This window comes from Myripristis murdjan, chromosome 16 (genome assembly GCF_902150065.1).
Source record: "Myripristis murdjan chromosome 16, fMyrMur1.1, whole genome shotgun sequence".
NCBI classification, from domain to species: domain Eukaryota; kingdom Metazoa; phylum Chordata; class Actinopteri; order Holocentriformes; family Holocentridae; genus Myripristis; species Myripristis murdjan.
In genome coordinates, this window is record NC_043995.1 from 33,572,035 (window position 1) to 33,588,832 (window position 16,798).

Sequence of the window (16,798 nt, forward strand, 5' to 3'; positions counted from 1 at the left end):
TCAATAGCATTGCTGTTGTTGTTCGTAGTCGGAAGGTGGCAGTATATTGTGACTGTAAAAATGAGATACCTTATCCAGGGAGTCCAGGCTCAGCTGCCCAGCGGCTCCTCGGCAGACCGACCGGACCATGAAGCTGGCCGGCTGGAGGCCCTCCCGGTCGTACTCCTCCACCTCCTCCTCGCCCAGCAGCAGCCCGTACATCACCTGGCGGATCGGCCGGGAGGTGAGATGGGAGCTGGGCAGGCTGCTGTGCTCCACCATGACAGGAAGGCGGACCCTCCTCAGCCGCAGCACGTTCAGGATGGCTTTGTCCAGCCGGCCCTCGGTGAAAGGCAGGCGGAACCAGTCCGGGACCAGAGCCTGGTCCTCCGGAGGGAAGGGAGGCACTGTCCCATCAGTAAAGAACCGGCTCAGGGCGCTGGGAGGCAGCTGGTACTCCTCCATGCCCACAGACAAGCTCTGCAGGACCTCCGCCTCTTTCTGACTGCTCACCTCTCCCATCAGCTTCAGCGCCGCCTCCAGGGCCTTCATGGGCTCCTGGAAGCCCCTCAGCCAGCGGAGTAGCGCCTCCAGGTAGCCTGATCTGGTTTTCTCATGGGTTTCAAGCCAGAGGGTCACCCCCATGTCTTCCAGCTTCACATAGTCGTTCCCAGCCAGTGCGGCGAAGGCGGGCAGGACGCGGCGCTGGATGTTGTAGAAGGAGCAGAAGCTGCAGGCGGTGTAGATCTTACAGGGGACGTAGCCTTTCCACTCCGCCACCTCCCACTGGAAATGGGGGATGGGCAGCAGCCCCGCCGGCAGGTCAAAGATGTAGAAGTCGCTGTCTTTGGAGAGCACCGGACACTGCCACTCACTTGCCAGAGCGGCGACCTCCCGGTCTGCCTCTAAGAAGCACTGGACCACCGGGACCTCCAGCCGGACCAGGGTCTGTCTGAACAGCGAGCTGCACATTGGGGGCAGGATCTCTCCCCAGGTCCGCCTACCCAGTGATTTTTCATGGGCTGTTTGGATCAGTGCCTCGGATCGTTTTTTCTTGGTCTCCAGCTTCTTATCAGTGTGGTCACTGCCTCCGTCCAGCACCACGTAGGGCTGGATCCCGCAGCCCCTCAGCGCTTTGACGAACCTTTCGATCAGGTCCGCAAACGCAGCATACTCCCCGCCGTACGTCTGCTCCAGACCCACGGTGTAGTACAGGTAGAAGGTCAGGTTACGGCCATCCACCACCAGCCGGCTGTCCCTGAACTGGACGTCCCGGTAGATCTGACTGTTGGCCTCGATGAAGCTGATCAAGCCTTGAATCCCCATCCTGATGTGCGCAACAGAGCTGGAGTGGCTCTCTATACACCACAGTTAAGTTTCTTTTCCTTAAGTTTTACTTTCGTGGCCGCACTAATGAAGTCAGGGAGCTGCCAGGACATGATATCTGGATTAAGCTCTGACACTTGTTTCCATTTCCTCTTTTCCTTGCCTGCCAGTGAGCAGGAATTTGGGCACGGCTTGATTTGTGTGTATCTGCCGTTGACCAGACGCTGTGCAGTACTGCTGCTTGGTGTGTTTACTGACTGTCTGTGGAAAGTGGCAGCAACATGAGGCCTGCGGCTCAGAAACCTGCAGGACATCAGACTGTGTGACAAACTGTCCGTAAGAGTCACACCACCAGACCGAGGGATTTTGCTCTACACTGTAAAAAATGCTGCCTCGGCAAAACTTATAAAAAATGAGGCAACATTTTCTAAGCATTTTTTAGGGGTATGGTGAACTTCCGCATATTTTGTACAAGAGACTCTAAGTGTAAAAAATAAGTAGAGTCTACAAGAAACTGTCAAGAAATTTAAGTTGAGTGAACTCACTAACATGTATTTCACTTTAGGTGTAAAATATGAGTTCAGCCTACAAGAAACAGTGAAGAAATTTAGGTTGGGTGAACTCACTAATATGTATTTCACTGTCAGTGAAATATGTAGCTCAGCCTAGGTTATTTAATTAAGTAAAATTCAAGCAAAACAGTGAGTGAATTGTATCAACCTGTATGCCAAATTTACTGTTTTGACATTACGTATTTAAACAAACAAACAGAAAGAAAGCAGGAATTGTATACATGTTAATGCATTATTTAATTAACATTAGCAGCAACCAGTGCGTTCACAACATTATAAGATATGCAAGTGGACAACAGATACTCATGGAACATATTTAGCAACAAAGACTACAGAACAGACAGACAGCAAATTGCAATCAATCAGTTTCATCGGAACCCAGCATATCATATCTGCAGAACACAATATAAAATATTTAATATTTCCATATCTACATTTGAGATTTTCCACGTGTATGCATCCAGGAGTGCACACAAGCCAGATCTGCAGGCCCACACATTTGAGGCAAGTCTCAGGTCCAGAGCAGCGATGAGCAAGGCTTAACATGCAGTATTGAGGAGAGACTAAGTGTGACGAAGCTTTTCTATATCTTTCCTGTGGTGTCAAAACTGAACCCGATAGAGCCTCTGAAAGAATGAATGTTGGCTGGGGTCTGCCCAGCCAAAAAGAGTTAATGTGACTGACAAATATGTTTGAAATGTTTTTCTTGTGAAAAACAATATCTAGCGGCATAAAATTTGCACACACCTCATTTAGCAGCTATCTGTACCACATTTTGTATAGATGCTCAGTATTGTGTGTCTACTACTGCTCAACCGAATTTGATGTTGATCAGACTAATTGTTGCTGAAATATGAAACACTTCCTGTTTTGAGTGCCATGTGGAGTAAGTTGTTCCTTTATAACTTTCACAGTTTTTGTCGTATCAAAATTCTTTTGATAACTTCTTAGTTTGAGTGTCTGAGATTGTATATGCCAAGTTCCCTGAGGATCAGACTTATGGCCTAGGACAGGGGTGTCAAACTCGTGCCATGGAGGGCCAAGAGGCTGCAGGTTTTCATTCCAACCAACAACTCCGCCAGGTGATTTCACTGATTAGTCCCGCCTCTCTGTTTGGAGGTAGGGTGATCAGTGAAATCACCTGGGGGAGTTGTTGGTTGGAATGAAAACCTGCAGCCTCTTGGCCCTCCATGGCACGAGCTTGACACCCCTGGCCTAGGAGGACTTTGAAAAGGTGTGCCATGCATGTTTTGGAGAAAGAAAAAAAAAATAAAAACAGGGAACTGTAGCACCCCCTGTGGATGGAAATGTGTAATTTTTTGTGTCAGAAGTACTTGTACCTGGCCCTCAAATTTCAATTACATAACTTTTATGGTTTAGGCTCCAAATCTAGTTTTACTGATGGAATAATAATAATAATAATAATAATAATAATAATAATAATAATAATAATAGTAATAATAATAATAATAATAATAATAATAATAATAACCTCTGGGACTGGGAGCTATGCTTGGCTGCAATGCACAACCCCCAGCCCATTTTGACTTGGACTCCTAAATATGGACCTTCAATGTGCACAATATTTCTGTCCCTTTTACCACATAGACATGAGATACCTCATTCTGAGAATACATTTTCCAAAATATCTAACTATTTCTTTTACACTTACTTGATAGTAAGAGATGAGCTCCTGTGCACTCTCTCCCATATACTCAATGAGGCATCTCAGAGTCACCTCAGAGGCATCTCATGGGTCCTAGAATAAATCAGATTATACCAGAATTACTGCCTGCCAGAATTATTTCATCACATGGTGCAACAAAAATCACCTGAAGCTCAATATCAGCATAACCAGGGGCGCCGCCAGGGATTTTGGGCCCCATGAAAAGAAATCTTATTGGGCCCTTGTATAGCCGACCTTTTTATTCCAGGCCTTTCGAGGGCCCCCTCCCCCAGTGTGGCCCTGCGTAATCAGTCCTGCTTTTCCCCCCACTACGACGCCCCTGAGCATAACCATAGGTGGACGACCAGAGTTACAGGAAGTCCGCTGTTATGAGTTATGGCATAGAATAATGGCCATAAAAGTCACCATGAAGTTGATGTTTTGGATGTGAAATGTCACAACTTCATCTTTTTGTCCTATCTGACATTGGTCTGAAACCTTGTCATAATTAGGGTATGAATTGTATCAATCACAGTGACCTTGACCTTTGACCACCAAAATCTAATCAGGCCATAAGGTTAGGGTTAACCCTAATATCATTTTCATTTTCATTTTCATGGAGGTTGTCACAGGTTTTCAAATTAAAAGCACAGATAAACAGACGGTCTGACCTTGCAGCTCCACGTTACACCGTTTTCATGATTTCATTAAATGAAAAAAATCAAATAAATAAAAAACAACAAATTAAACTGAATGAATATGAAGTCATCGCAATACTGGATTCTGCTGGCAACTGACCTGATTGGATAGATACCAGGAATTCTTTAGTGAGGGGAGCCAATCAAGACTGAGGCCGGCTGTGATGCGCTTCCTGGAGTTAAGGAGGAAGTGACATCAGATGCGATGCCTTCAGGCCAAATCAGGAAAGTTTCTCTCCGCTCTGATTTCTGACTGAGGAGAGTCAGATCTTACAAACAGCCTGATTGTCTCTGTGAGTTAAAGGAGTAGTCCACTCAAAACACACAAATCCCTTTCCCACCAGGGGGCGCCCTGCAGGTCATGCTGTCTTACAGTTTCTGTGGAATGTGGTGGATTTGGGAACTACTTCCTGCCGAATAATAGCAACCCCTGCTTCTGTCTGCCATTAAGGCCGAATTATGCTTCTGCGTAAGTGGAGTGTATGGGGGTTGTGCGAAGCTTACGGTGGTTGTGCGACCGCATTTCGGGCATTTCGCCCCTCCGGAGTCATGTCCTATTGTTGTGCCGGCAGTGTCATTTTTAAAAGAACTGCTGTTGTGATCGCATCTCGACTCGTCGGTTGATTTCAAATTGTTTGGAAAGTTTGGATCATGCTGGATCTGGATCTACTGCTGCTCCTTTTAAAAATGGCGCTGCCGGCACAACAACAGGAAGAGCAGTGACCATACGCCACAGGGTCTATGTAGGTCTGCAGAAAAAAAACGCGCCCCATAAAGTTTTGGCGGAGAATTGCTTAGCGTGTTTCGCAGAGGGATGTTGGACACATGCCCTGCGTGGCAACTGCGTGCGCGTTGTGTTGAGTCTCCGCAGAACCATAAACCAGCCGTTAGTCGGTCCGGGGAAACCCCGCCAAATCACACAGCTAAAACTGCCTTTTTATCTGTGTATTTTAGGTGGACTGCTCCTTTAATAAACATGCAAATATACCAGCTTTTCAAAAATATTGCTGAAATCCACAGCATGTCTGAGTTCACACACACATACACACACACACACACACACACACACACACACCCAGCATGCTGTCTATAGAAGCGAGAATCATTTTGTGACGCAGCGATCGGTGATGAAGGTTTTTTTGTAAACTCCATCAACCTGCTCATCTGTTTCTACTGCAGGTAGTGATTTCCTACATTTCCCAGAATGCCTTTCAGCATGACTAGTGATCGTGGCAGAATACAAGCAAAAAGAACAAAATTAAAAAAGGACAGAGGGAAAAAAGTGGACCCTGTTTTTTCTATATTACAAAAAAAGCCTTGTGACAGGTAGAGTTCTCATATTCTGCCCGAACCCGACCCGACCCGACATTTTCGGGTCGGGTCGGGCCTAAAATTTACGTGAATTGGGCGGGTCGGGTCGGGCTTCGGGTTCTGTGGGGGATTTTTTTTTTTTTTTTAAATAAAAAAAATAGAATTATGTGTTGTGTTATTGATTATGACGTTTCATTTTTATGTGACTGGTGGAGAGAGTGAGAGACTGGATTGGATTTGGAGGCTAAACTTTCAGTGACAGACAGACAACCAGCTGTGCGAGCGCAGCGCAAACAAGTGAGAGAGAGTTGCAGCAGCATCCCGCTGTGCTGGCACACTTGGCAGCAGGGCCGGTTTTTGCTATGGGCAGTGCAACTGCCCAAGGCGCAATCTACTTGGGGGCGCACGAGCAAAAAAGAAAAATCTCCAGTTTTCTAGACTACCGTATTGACCCGCACATGCCGCGGCACCATCAGTCGGCATCAGGCGGGCCGGCCGCGGCACCGTCCGATACCGCGCCCACCGGTCAGGTCTGCCGGATCTGACAGGTGAGCTGCCTGATGCTGGCCGGTGCCGCGGCCGGCCCGCCTGATACCAACTGATGGTGCCCCGGTGCCGCGGCCGACCGGCTCTGCTAAATAATGGCGAATTTGGCGATTAGGGGCGATTTTTTTTTTTTTTTTCGGGCTTTATCGGGCTGTCGGGCCTAAAGTTCGGCTAATTAGTCGGGTTGGGTCGGGCCTCGGGCTGGCCCAGTCCGGCCCGGGTTGGGTCGGGTCTTAATTTTCAGGCCCGATGAGAACTCTAGTGACAGGGACATTATTGCAACTGTTTGAAGACATCGTGTTTTAAAATCTGTTATTGCTGCATTGTAATGTGGTGTATGGAGGCAGCAGCAGTGCATTGTGGTCCATGTGCCGCTGGTCTGCGATGGTTCTCGGGAGAGTTTTTCCTGCGGCGTCTGTGGCGGCCCTTTTGCAAAGGCTCATGGGAATGTGTTGGCCCAGTTTGAGGCCTCTGGAATCACACCTGACAAAGAAAATGCCTTTTGGAGTTTAAATCTGCTCTTTTCCTGTAAACCTGCAGTCGCCTGTGTGGGCTCTAGGGTTTCTGGGTAATGAAGTCCTTTAAAAGTGTAGGGCGCGTCCCGTCAAAACGCCTCCTCCTTCCCTCGGTGACCTGGAGGCGGGTCAATCTGACGCCTGCCAATCAAACCCAGCTGCTTTGACACAAGAGCAGGCAATCAGGGAGGAATTATCATCGCCACGCCCACTATGCAAATGAGCCCCGACTTCCTTATCAGAATCAGAAATACTTTACTCATTGATCCCTGAGGGGAAATAGGCTAAAATAGAAAATTAAATAGATGAAGATAAAAATGACAAGCCTGGTACAAACACTCAGGCATTTCTGATCATATGGGCAGCATTAGCTTAGCTTAGCATAAACACTTGAAGTCTATGGTGGTTGTTAGCCCAAGACGTCTGTTCAAATAAAAACACCTTCAGAGCTGCTGGAAGGTTTGTTTTTGCACTTTTTTTTTTTTGCCAGGCTAACGACTCCCATAGACTTCAAGTCTTTATGCTAAGCTAACAGGAAATGCTACCCATAGGAGCTGAACCACTGGATGTCCAGAGGTGGAGATGGTGTCCAACATCTGGTCTCAGTCTGGGGAAGAGGGGAAAAGAGGACTGTGCTCAGATATTTTTTAGAGTGTTTCTTTAAAAAATCTTGAAAGTTAATCTTTACAGCAGGATATTCTGTAGTGACAGGGAGAAATCTGTCTGTCTCTCTCCCCCTCGCTGTCTCTCTCTCTCTTTCTCTCTCTCTCTCTGGTCTCAACCCGCTCATTCACTTCAACAATCTCCAAAACAAAAGGGGATTATTAGACCTGTAGCTGCCTCTAGGCTCTGTGTCATCAGCCTGAGCTGCTGGTCTGGTGCTGCAGGTCATTCAGTCTCCTAGTCCACTTCTGTGTCTCTTCATTTCTGCAGCAGGTGGCGCCACTGTGCAGGCAGCTACAAGGGCTTTTTAAATTGCAGGCTTCCCTTTTTTATGACAATATGCTGTTAGATATTCAAATAAATGCTGTTGAACTGATTTGAAGTGTGTAGACTGAGTGTTTGAATTCCTCTGTGAGGCTGCAGCTGATGGAGACGTTTCAGGTGATCAGCATCAGCAGGTGTGTGTGCGGACGTGTGTGTGCAGAGGTGTGTGTCCGGAGGTGTGTGTCCGGAGATGTGTGTGCAGAGATGTGTGTGCAGAGGTGTGTGTCCGGAGGTGTGTGTCCGGAGGTGTGTGTGCGGAGGTGTGTGTCCGGAGGTGTGTGTCCGGAGGTGTGTGTGCGGGAGTGTGTGTCTGGAGGTGTGTGTGCAGAGGTGTGTGTGCGGAGGTGTGTGCGGAGGTGTGTGTCCGGAGGTGTGTGTCCGGAGGTGTGTGTGCGGAGGTGTGTGCGGAGGTGTGTGTCCGGAGGTGTGTGTCCGGAGGTGTGTGTCCCGCCTGTCGTTCAACTCCTTGCTCTCTTGTCCTTCACTTTCCTGATACCAAGCAGCAGCTCGGAGTGCAGCCTGGAGACATGTGACCAGACAGGGACTGAGTTCTTCATCAAGCAGGAATTTACCTTAGCTTTTCCTCTGAACTTTCAAAATAAAAGCCAGAAGAGAAGCCATTTGCATGAGTGTGCCTGTACACGTAAGAGCAATGAATAAAAGTCAGGGGAATCACACAGGCTCCTGTTCCTGCTCCTGTGGTGCATATGTGTGCATGCGAAAACATATTGAGGTGTAACAAACCTTTAATCAGTTGTTAGTATGTAGTATTTTGGTGTGATAAACGTTAAACCAGTGCAGTATTGGGGTACAATAAACATTTAAACTGTTAGAATTGAAGGTGTAATAAACCTTCAAAGCTTCTCCTTTACTGATCCCCGAGGGAAATTCTTGCAGTTTTGCAGTCATCCAGTAGGCGGCGCTGTCGCGGAAAAACGAGGGGCCTAGAACTGCGGGTCCTGTACTGCGGGTCCAGTCCAGTAGGTGGCGCTCTCCTTTACTGATCCCTGAGGGAAATTCTTGCAGTTTTGCAGTCATCCAGTAGGTGGCGCTGTCGCGGAAAAACGAGGGGCCTAGAACTGCAGGTCCAGGACCGCGGTGCAGTTTTACAGTCGTCCAGTCCAGTAGGTGTCGCTGTGAGGGGCCTAGAACTGCGGGTCCCAAAACTGCGGGCCTGAATCTTCAGTCTCCGGGTCTGCAGACATATACTATTGGCATATTTCAGCAGCATGGGCAGAGAGCAGAGGGCTAATTATCATTAGCCGTTTGTTTCTACTTCACAAAATAAAGAAATGGACTGAATTACATTCTGATTTCTAGCAGGTAACCGAGGGCTGTTCAAAAAACACAGTGACACCAAAGGCAGTTTTGGCACAGAAATAAGCAAATTTATTGTGGTTTCAAAGCTCCGAGGCCCGACCACACAGCCGACTTCAGTTTTCTCTAACATGTTGGAATTCATTGTCACAGAATAAAAAACACCAGCAGTCCCAGACTGCATCTGTTCTGCAGAGCTAAAGCTGCTGGGAAACTCCTCCACCGCTCATGAAAATCCACCGTGGACAGTCATGGCAGAACAGACAAGCTCCGTCACTGACGCAGATATGACCGACCAATCAGAGACCCGTTTCCTTCCTCTGGACAGGTGAGCCTGGATGGTGAAGCTGACTCACCTGCGTGACACCTGTGTGGCCCCGCCCCCGGTCACGCCCTGAGTTTGTTTTCATTAAAAAAAAACCTGCGCAGACGAGTCAAACTCCGAAAAATACCAGAATCACAAAATCGATGGCAGCAGTTTTACAAATTGCAGAAAGTAACGTTGCACAGGAATCAGGGCTGGGTGATAGATCGATATGATATCGATATGATATCGATATGATATCGATATGATATCGATAAGATATCGATATGATATCATATCGATAAGGAAAAAAATCAGAAATTTTGAGATTAAAGTGGTAAATTTATGAGAAAAAAAACCCTGAACATTTTCAAGATTATAAAATCACAAAATTATGAGGAAAAAAAAAACAGTGAAACCAGTTTGTCCTCCTGTGGGATCCAGTCTGAAGGAAATCCTGCTGGTCTGAGTCCAGAACCCCAATCTCCTCCTCAGCATCTGGACTCTGAAGAGACGTTGCAGTGACTTGGGCCGATTCAGAAGACAACAATCTGCTGATTCTGGGCTCAAATCAGCAGGATCTCCTTGTTCCTGAATCCCATTATTGTGAAATTACAGTACAAAATCTTGGACTTTGATAGCTACCGGTTGTTTATGGATGCTTGTCTCATCTTTAAGGTTTTGAATGGTCTAGACCCTCCACCATTACAGGACTTCATAAAGAAAAAATCTTCCAGAGTAAACACCAGAGCACTGACTAGAGGAGACTGTGATGAACAACGGTGCAGGACTAAACACAGTCATGGAACACACTGCCAGCTCATATTAGAAACTGTGACAATTACACCACCTTTTAAAAAGACCCTTAAACAGTGATTAATAACAAGCCAGACCTGCTCTCATGGGCAACCTTTTTGTCTTTTCTGTTTTGTATATGGACTTTTAATGTGAATTGGGACATACTTTTTGTGTAAGACTTCTACATGTTTTATCTATTTGTCATGGTGTATTGGTGTATTGTCTGTATGTTTTTATGACATCTGCCTTAGGACAGCGGATGAAATTTAGCAACGGCACTAACTCTGGCATATTTACATTGGTGCTTTTTGCTGATATGTTGATTAATGTGCATTGTCCTAATCAAATAAATAAATAAATAAATGTCAGAGTAGAATCTGCTGAGATGATCAGCTGCAGGCCTGAGACACGGCCAGCAGGGGGCAGCACATGTGGGGCCGCCGACAAAGGAGGGAAAAAATGCTATGAGTTTGTTCTCTGTAAATGTGTGACTTTATAGTGTCAGAATTTTTACTTTTTTCCATAAATTTGTAATTTTTTGCTCATACATTTTCTGACTTTAATCTTGAAAATCTTGGAATATATATTCTTGGGGGTAATGCAGTGCGCCAAAACAATAGGACTGGATACAGTCATTAAGAAGTTGTAGAAGGAGCAGAAGCTGGAGGCGGTGTATTTCTTACAGGGGACGTAGCCTCTCTGCCCCGCCACCTGCCACTGGAAATGGTGGATGGGCAGCAGCCCCGCCGGCAGGTCAAAGATGTAGAAGTCGCTGTCTTTGGAGACACTTCCACTCACTTGCCAGGGCGGCGATCTCCCGGTTTTAGGGTTATTTCGTTTTTATTTCGTTTTTTCTTGGTTTCCATAAACCCCACCGTACGACTGTACCTGAACTGCGGTTCAGGTACAGCCATCCACCAACAGCCGGCTGTCCCTGAACCGGACATCCTGATAGATGTGAAGCTGGATCCCCATCCCGATGTGTCTACACACCAGAGTTAAGTTTCTATTCCTTAAGTTTTACTTTCTTGACCACACTAATTAAGTCAGGGAGCTGCCAGGACATGATATCTGGATTAAGCTATGAAACTTGTTTTCATTTCCTCATGTCATCGCCTGTACATGAGCAGGAATTCGGGTTACTCAATGAGCAATCCTACCTGCCCACTCTGGACTTGTGGGCTCATGTCTGGTGCTTGGTGCTGGATCTTGCTTCTGACTCAGAGGGGCTACAAGACAAAGTTTCCCAGTTATGTGGCGTCGCATTATATGATCATTTAAATTATATAACGTTATGTTATAGGCCACAACGCCACACAATTCACTGACTTGATAATTAATTAACTTGAACGGTGGTTTGCAGGCAAAGTTCAGCATCTTGCCTTACCCGTTTCATCGTCCTCATTTGTCGCTTCAAACGGCGAGCTCGTTTTAGTGAAAAAGTTGCCAATTTTAGCAGATTTGGCTGCGTCTGTTTCCAGAGCCTCCCTCTTTTTAATTCTTGCCTTCTTCGCGCCACCCTTGCTCTTTCTATTTTCCATCTTTCAAACACCACTGACCAAATGCACGGATGCATTACGTCAGGGTGCGTCTGCAAAAAAAAAAAAAAAAAAAAAAAAAAAAAAAAAAAAAAAAAGAGCTGCCAGTGGAGGCGGAGGCGGCCCAGGGACAGCGGTAAGCAGCATATGTAATCAACCCACTGCCGTGACTGAACACCGGCCCCCCAAAAATTTGTAAATTAAAAAAGTGAACACCGGCCGATCAGCAAATTAGGGAACAAAATGCCAAAAATAAATGAACAGTAAATAAATAGATAAATAAATAAATAAGGGGGAAAATACCTGAAAAAAAAAAAAAAAAAAAAAAAAAAAAAAATATATATATATATATATATATATATTTTTTAAAGAGAACTATATTTACAATTATTAAAACGATAGGCTACATTTAAATGGCCAGATTTCTTGTGTTTAATGCTTGTCAAAGGCATCTGAACAAGCATCTAGAACATGAATAAAACATTCTCAGAAAATTGGCAAATATAATCAGTAGGGACATAACTTCCAGGTCATTTAGGCTATTTGTGACCTTTTATTAATTTCGTCCATCTGGGTTTTAAAGGGTTAAATGAAGATGAAACACACAAAAACAGGGAGGAAAGGCAGCCGACGGCGTTTATTGGAAAATATATTCATAAAACAGTGAGATGTGAAATTACAACAGCGTTTAAAAGACAAAAAGACAGAACCTTGACGCCCTATGTCCTACTGATGAATGTAGACACACACACACACACACACATATGCTAAAACAACAGGACTGGACACAGTCATTAAGAAGCTAAAAAGTAAAAAAAAAAAAAAAAAAAAAAAAAAAAAAAAAAAGAAGTTAAAGAAGGCACATAAAATCAATTAATTGAGCAAAATGCAAAATGCATGCGAAGCAGCATCCAGAACAGCCCATACACGGCAGCGAAAGTGCAAACAGCGAGCGTTATCATCATCGTCACCATCACCATCACCATCACCACCATCATCACCATCACCATCATCACCATTACCATCACCATCACCACCATCATCACCACCACCGTCACCATCATGATGCAGCACTAATAGTGCTCAACAATAAGTCAAGAAACAACAACAAGAACAGCAGCCAGGTAAATAGCCACAGGTACAAGTTAAATACAACTCCTCCCCTGATGTGACTTTAGACTGGAAATGGCTGTGGGGATAAAGGAGTGTTTGTACCTGCTGCTTTTAACAGAAGCAAATCAGAGCTGGGAGCCAGGGGGCCAAAACTGGAACTCAGAATGTAACGGGTGGGAACCGTCTGATAGAATGGCATTAGCCTTCCTGACTATCTGCCTGTGGAACAGATCAGATAAAGTAATCTCATCCAAATAATTTAAAAAAAATTGCACCAAGAAAGGTTTTGCTGTCTCTGTCTGCTTCTTTCTGTCCAAAATAAATAAAGGACACAGACAGGACATTGAAACTCAGATGGATGGATGCTTCCTGGACACGTTCCAACCACAGAGAATCAGTTCCAGCCTTGGCGCTCCTTTTTGCGGCCGAGCTCTGGGTTTTTGGGCTGGTGGCCTCGCTTTTTGGCTTTGCGGCGAATCACCCGTTACCAGCCTCCACCCTGGTCTGCTGTCGCCGCCTCCTTAGGCCTGCTGCATGGCAGCCAGTAGGGTTTGGTAGAGCTCCAGGCTAGAGGACGTCAGGAGACGCTTGGGCTGCATCCCCTCCCTCAGCCTGTGGACCAGCTGGTGGAACAGCTTTCCCCCACACAACCTGGAGAACATTAAGAGAAGACAGTTGGAGCCACACAACATCAGCTAGAGCAGACTCATGAGTGTGAACTGGGGCTGAACGAGCCCCCACCGTTTTACACTTCCTGCCTGCTGCAGCTCCTTCAGGCTCCGAGTCCCTGCTGCTGTTTGAACGCTGGACAAAAGGCTGAGCTGCTCCAGGCTCCTGCTTCTAAAGGCTTGTACTGAGTCTGTTGTAGGGGAGCATTACTGTCTTGATAATGAGCTTCAGACAGCAGAGAAACCTGCAGCGCTGACTGCAGAGCTGCTGTTTGCTGCTCAGTCACTTTCAGCTGCAGAGTGAGGTTTCCGTCCAGTCGGCTGATGTGCTGGGAAACTTGACCCATCGCTTGATAGTTTGACCCAAACACTCTTTATGATGCTGTTAGTAACTGTGGTCTGGACTTGGTTGTAGTGATTGGCTGTGCAGTCTCACCTGGTGACCTCAGGCTCAGGCAGAGGGACGCCCAGCAGCTGGTTGAGCTGAACGCTGAACATCATACAGGACTGCCACTGGTTGAAGGCGTGAGCCACAAAATAATCCGGTCTCTGTGTAGCGTTTTTGTTCTCCACCTGCAAAGCTACAACACACACATCATTCAACAGTTCATCCACATGCTGTACTTGGAGAAGCTGTTGGCTTGTGGCTCTCAAAGTGGTATTTGTGCATGTGCAGATATATCTAAGGTCAAAGGTCAGGCATGTCAAAGTTTGCTTTCCACAGGCATGGAGAAAAGGTACAAGTCCAAAATTTCACCAACTGCTCAAGTTTTTCATTAAAATGTAAATGTTGCTGCTTGCTTTGGTGTAAAACAGGGGGGCGTATTCTCTCCTGAGCTGTTTGCCATTTATATCAGCGGTCTAGCTCTAGAATCCAGAAGGCAGCTGCTGGTGTCGGAGTGGGAGGCTGTGTGGTTGGCACTCTGTATGCAGATGATACAGTCCTGAAAATGACATGGTGTGCTGTTGGTGTAAGAAATGGAGACTGAAGATAAAACTCAGGTTATGTGTCTCTTCTCATTATGCTTGGGCAAGGGAGCTTGCAAAAATATTTGCCAAGGCAGGTCTTCAATATTCATGTAGAAATAAATTATCTTTTAGTGTCAGTCAAATTAAAACAACACTATTAAAAAACTATAAACACAAATACTGTGTAAACCAAAATGAAGAACCTGCAGTCTGATTAAGAATATTTAGAGAGTACTCTGAACCCTGAACAGAGTGCAGAGGTGTGTGTGTGTGTGTATGTGTATGTGTTTGTGTTTTGTGTGTGTGTGTGAGTGTGTGTGTGAGTGTGAGTGTGAGTGTGAGTGTGTGTGTGTGTGTGTGTGTGTGTGTGTGTGTTCCAGGGCCTCCTGGGGCTCCTGGAAGCCCCTCAGCCAGCGGAGCAGCGCCTCCAGGTAGCCTAATCTGGTTTTCTCATGGACTTCCAGCCGGAGGGACCCAGCCAGCGCGGCGAAGGCGGGCAGGACGCGGCGCTGGATGTTGTAGAAGGAGCAGAAGCTGGAGGCGGTGTATTTCTTACAGGGGACGTAGCCTCTCTGCTCCGCCACCTCCCACTGGAAATGGGGGATGGGCAGAAGCCCCTCCGACAGGTCAAAGATGTAGAAGTCACTGTCTTTGGAGAGCACCGGACACCGCCACTCACTTGCCAGGGCGGCGACCTCCCGGTCTGCCTCTGAGAAGAACAGGACCACCGGGACCTCCAGCCGGACCAGAGTCTGTCTGAACAGCCGGTTGTACATCAGGGGCAGGATGTTCTCCTGAGTCGGCATGCCCAGTGACTTTTCAGTGTGGTCATCGCCTCCTTCCAGCACCACGCAGGGCTGGATCCCGGAGACCCTGAGCGCTTTGATGAACTTCTCAATCTGGTCCGCATTTGCAGCATAAACCCCACTGTACGTCTGTACCTGAACCGCGGTAGGGTACAGGTGGAAGGACAGGTTACAGCCATCCACCACCAGCCGGCTTTCCCTGAACCGGACATCCTGGTAGATCTGACTGTTGGTCTCGATGAAGCTGGATCCCCATCCTGATGTGTGCAACAGAGCTGGAGCGGCACTCTACACATCAGAGTTAAGTTTCTATTCCTTAAGTTTTACTTTCTTGACCGCACTAATTAAGTCAGGGAGCTGCCAGGACATGATATCTGGATGAAGCTATGAAACTTGTTTTCATGTCCTCATGTCATCGCCTGTATGTGAGCAGGAATTCGGGTTACTCAATGAGCAATCCTACCTGCCCACTCTGGACTTGTGGGCTCATGCCTGGTGCTTGGTGCTTGATCTTGCTTCTGACTCTGAGGGGCTACAAGACAAAGTTTCCCAGTTATGTGGCGTCGCATCATACCATTATTTAGATTGTATAACGTTATGTTATAGGCCACAACGCCACACAATTCATTGACCTGATAATTAAGTAACTTGAACGGTGGTTTGCAGGTGTAACGGGCGTGCATTGTGTTTAACAGTCTAATAGAACATGAATAAAACATTCCCAGATAATTGGCAAAAATAATCAGTAGGCACATAACTTCCAGATCATTTAGGCTACTTGTGACCTTTTATTAATTTCGTCCATCTGGGTTTTAAAGGGTTAAATGAAGATGAAACACACAAACACAGGGAGGAAAGGCAGCTGACGGCGTTTATTGGAGAATATATTCATAAAACAATCAGATGTGAAATTACAACAGCGTTTTAAAAGACAGAACCTTGACGCCCTCTGTTCTACTGATGAATGTAGACACACACACACACACACATGCAGTGTGCTAAAACAACAGGACTGGACACAGTCATTAAGAAGCTAAAGTAAAAAAAAAAAAAAAAAAAAAAAGTTAAAGAAGGTACATAAAATAAACTAATTGAGCAAAATGCAAAATGCATGCGAAGCAGCATCCAGAACAGCCCATACAAGGCAGCAAAAGTGCAAACAGCGAGCATTATCATCATCATCACCATCACCATCACCACCATCATCACCACCACCATCATCACCATCACCACCATCATTGTCAACATCATATGATGCAGCACTAATAGTGCTCAACAATAAGTCAAGAAACAACAACAAGAACAGCAGCCAGGTAAGTAGCCACAGGTACAAGTTAAATACAACTCCTCCCCTGATGTGACTTCAGAGAGGAAATGGCTGAGGGGATAAAGGAGTGTTTGTACCTGTTGCTTTTAACAGAAGGAAATCTGAGCCAGAGGGCCAAAACTAGAACTCAGAATGTGACAGGTGGGAACCGTCTGATAGAATGGCATTAGCCTTCCTGACTATCTGCCTGTGGAACAGGTCAGATAAAGTAATCTCATCCAAATAATTTAAAAAAATTTGCACTAAGAAATGTTTGGCTGTTGCTATCTGCTTCTTTTTGTCAAGAAAAAAAAAAAAGACAATCAGGACGTTGAAATTCAGATGGATTGATTCCTGGACAGGTTCAAACCACAGAGAA

At 46.1% G+C, this 16,798-nt stretch overlaps 1 protein-coding gene across 1 annotated transcript; it reads right to left on the bottom strand.

The window, feature by feature from the left end:
• On the bottom strand, positions 1-1,305 carry LOC115374347 (protein asteroid homolog 1-like). The gene has a single exon (XM_030073204.1). It carries the CDS (start codon positions 1,303-1,305, stop codon positions 1-3), a length of 1,305 nt encoding a protein of 434 aa, XP_029929064.1.
• Between the last annotated feature and the right edge of the window lie 15,493 nt (positions 1,306-16,798).

Excerpts from the sequence above, each read along its gene's own strand:
- LOC115374347 (XM_030073204.1), bottom strand. The coding sequence starts at position 1,305 with ATGGGGATTCAAGGCTTGATCAGCTTCATCGAGGCCAACAGTCAGATC.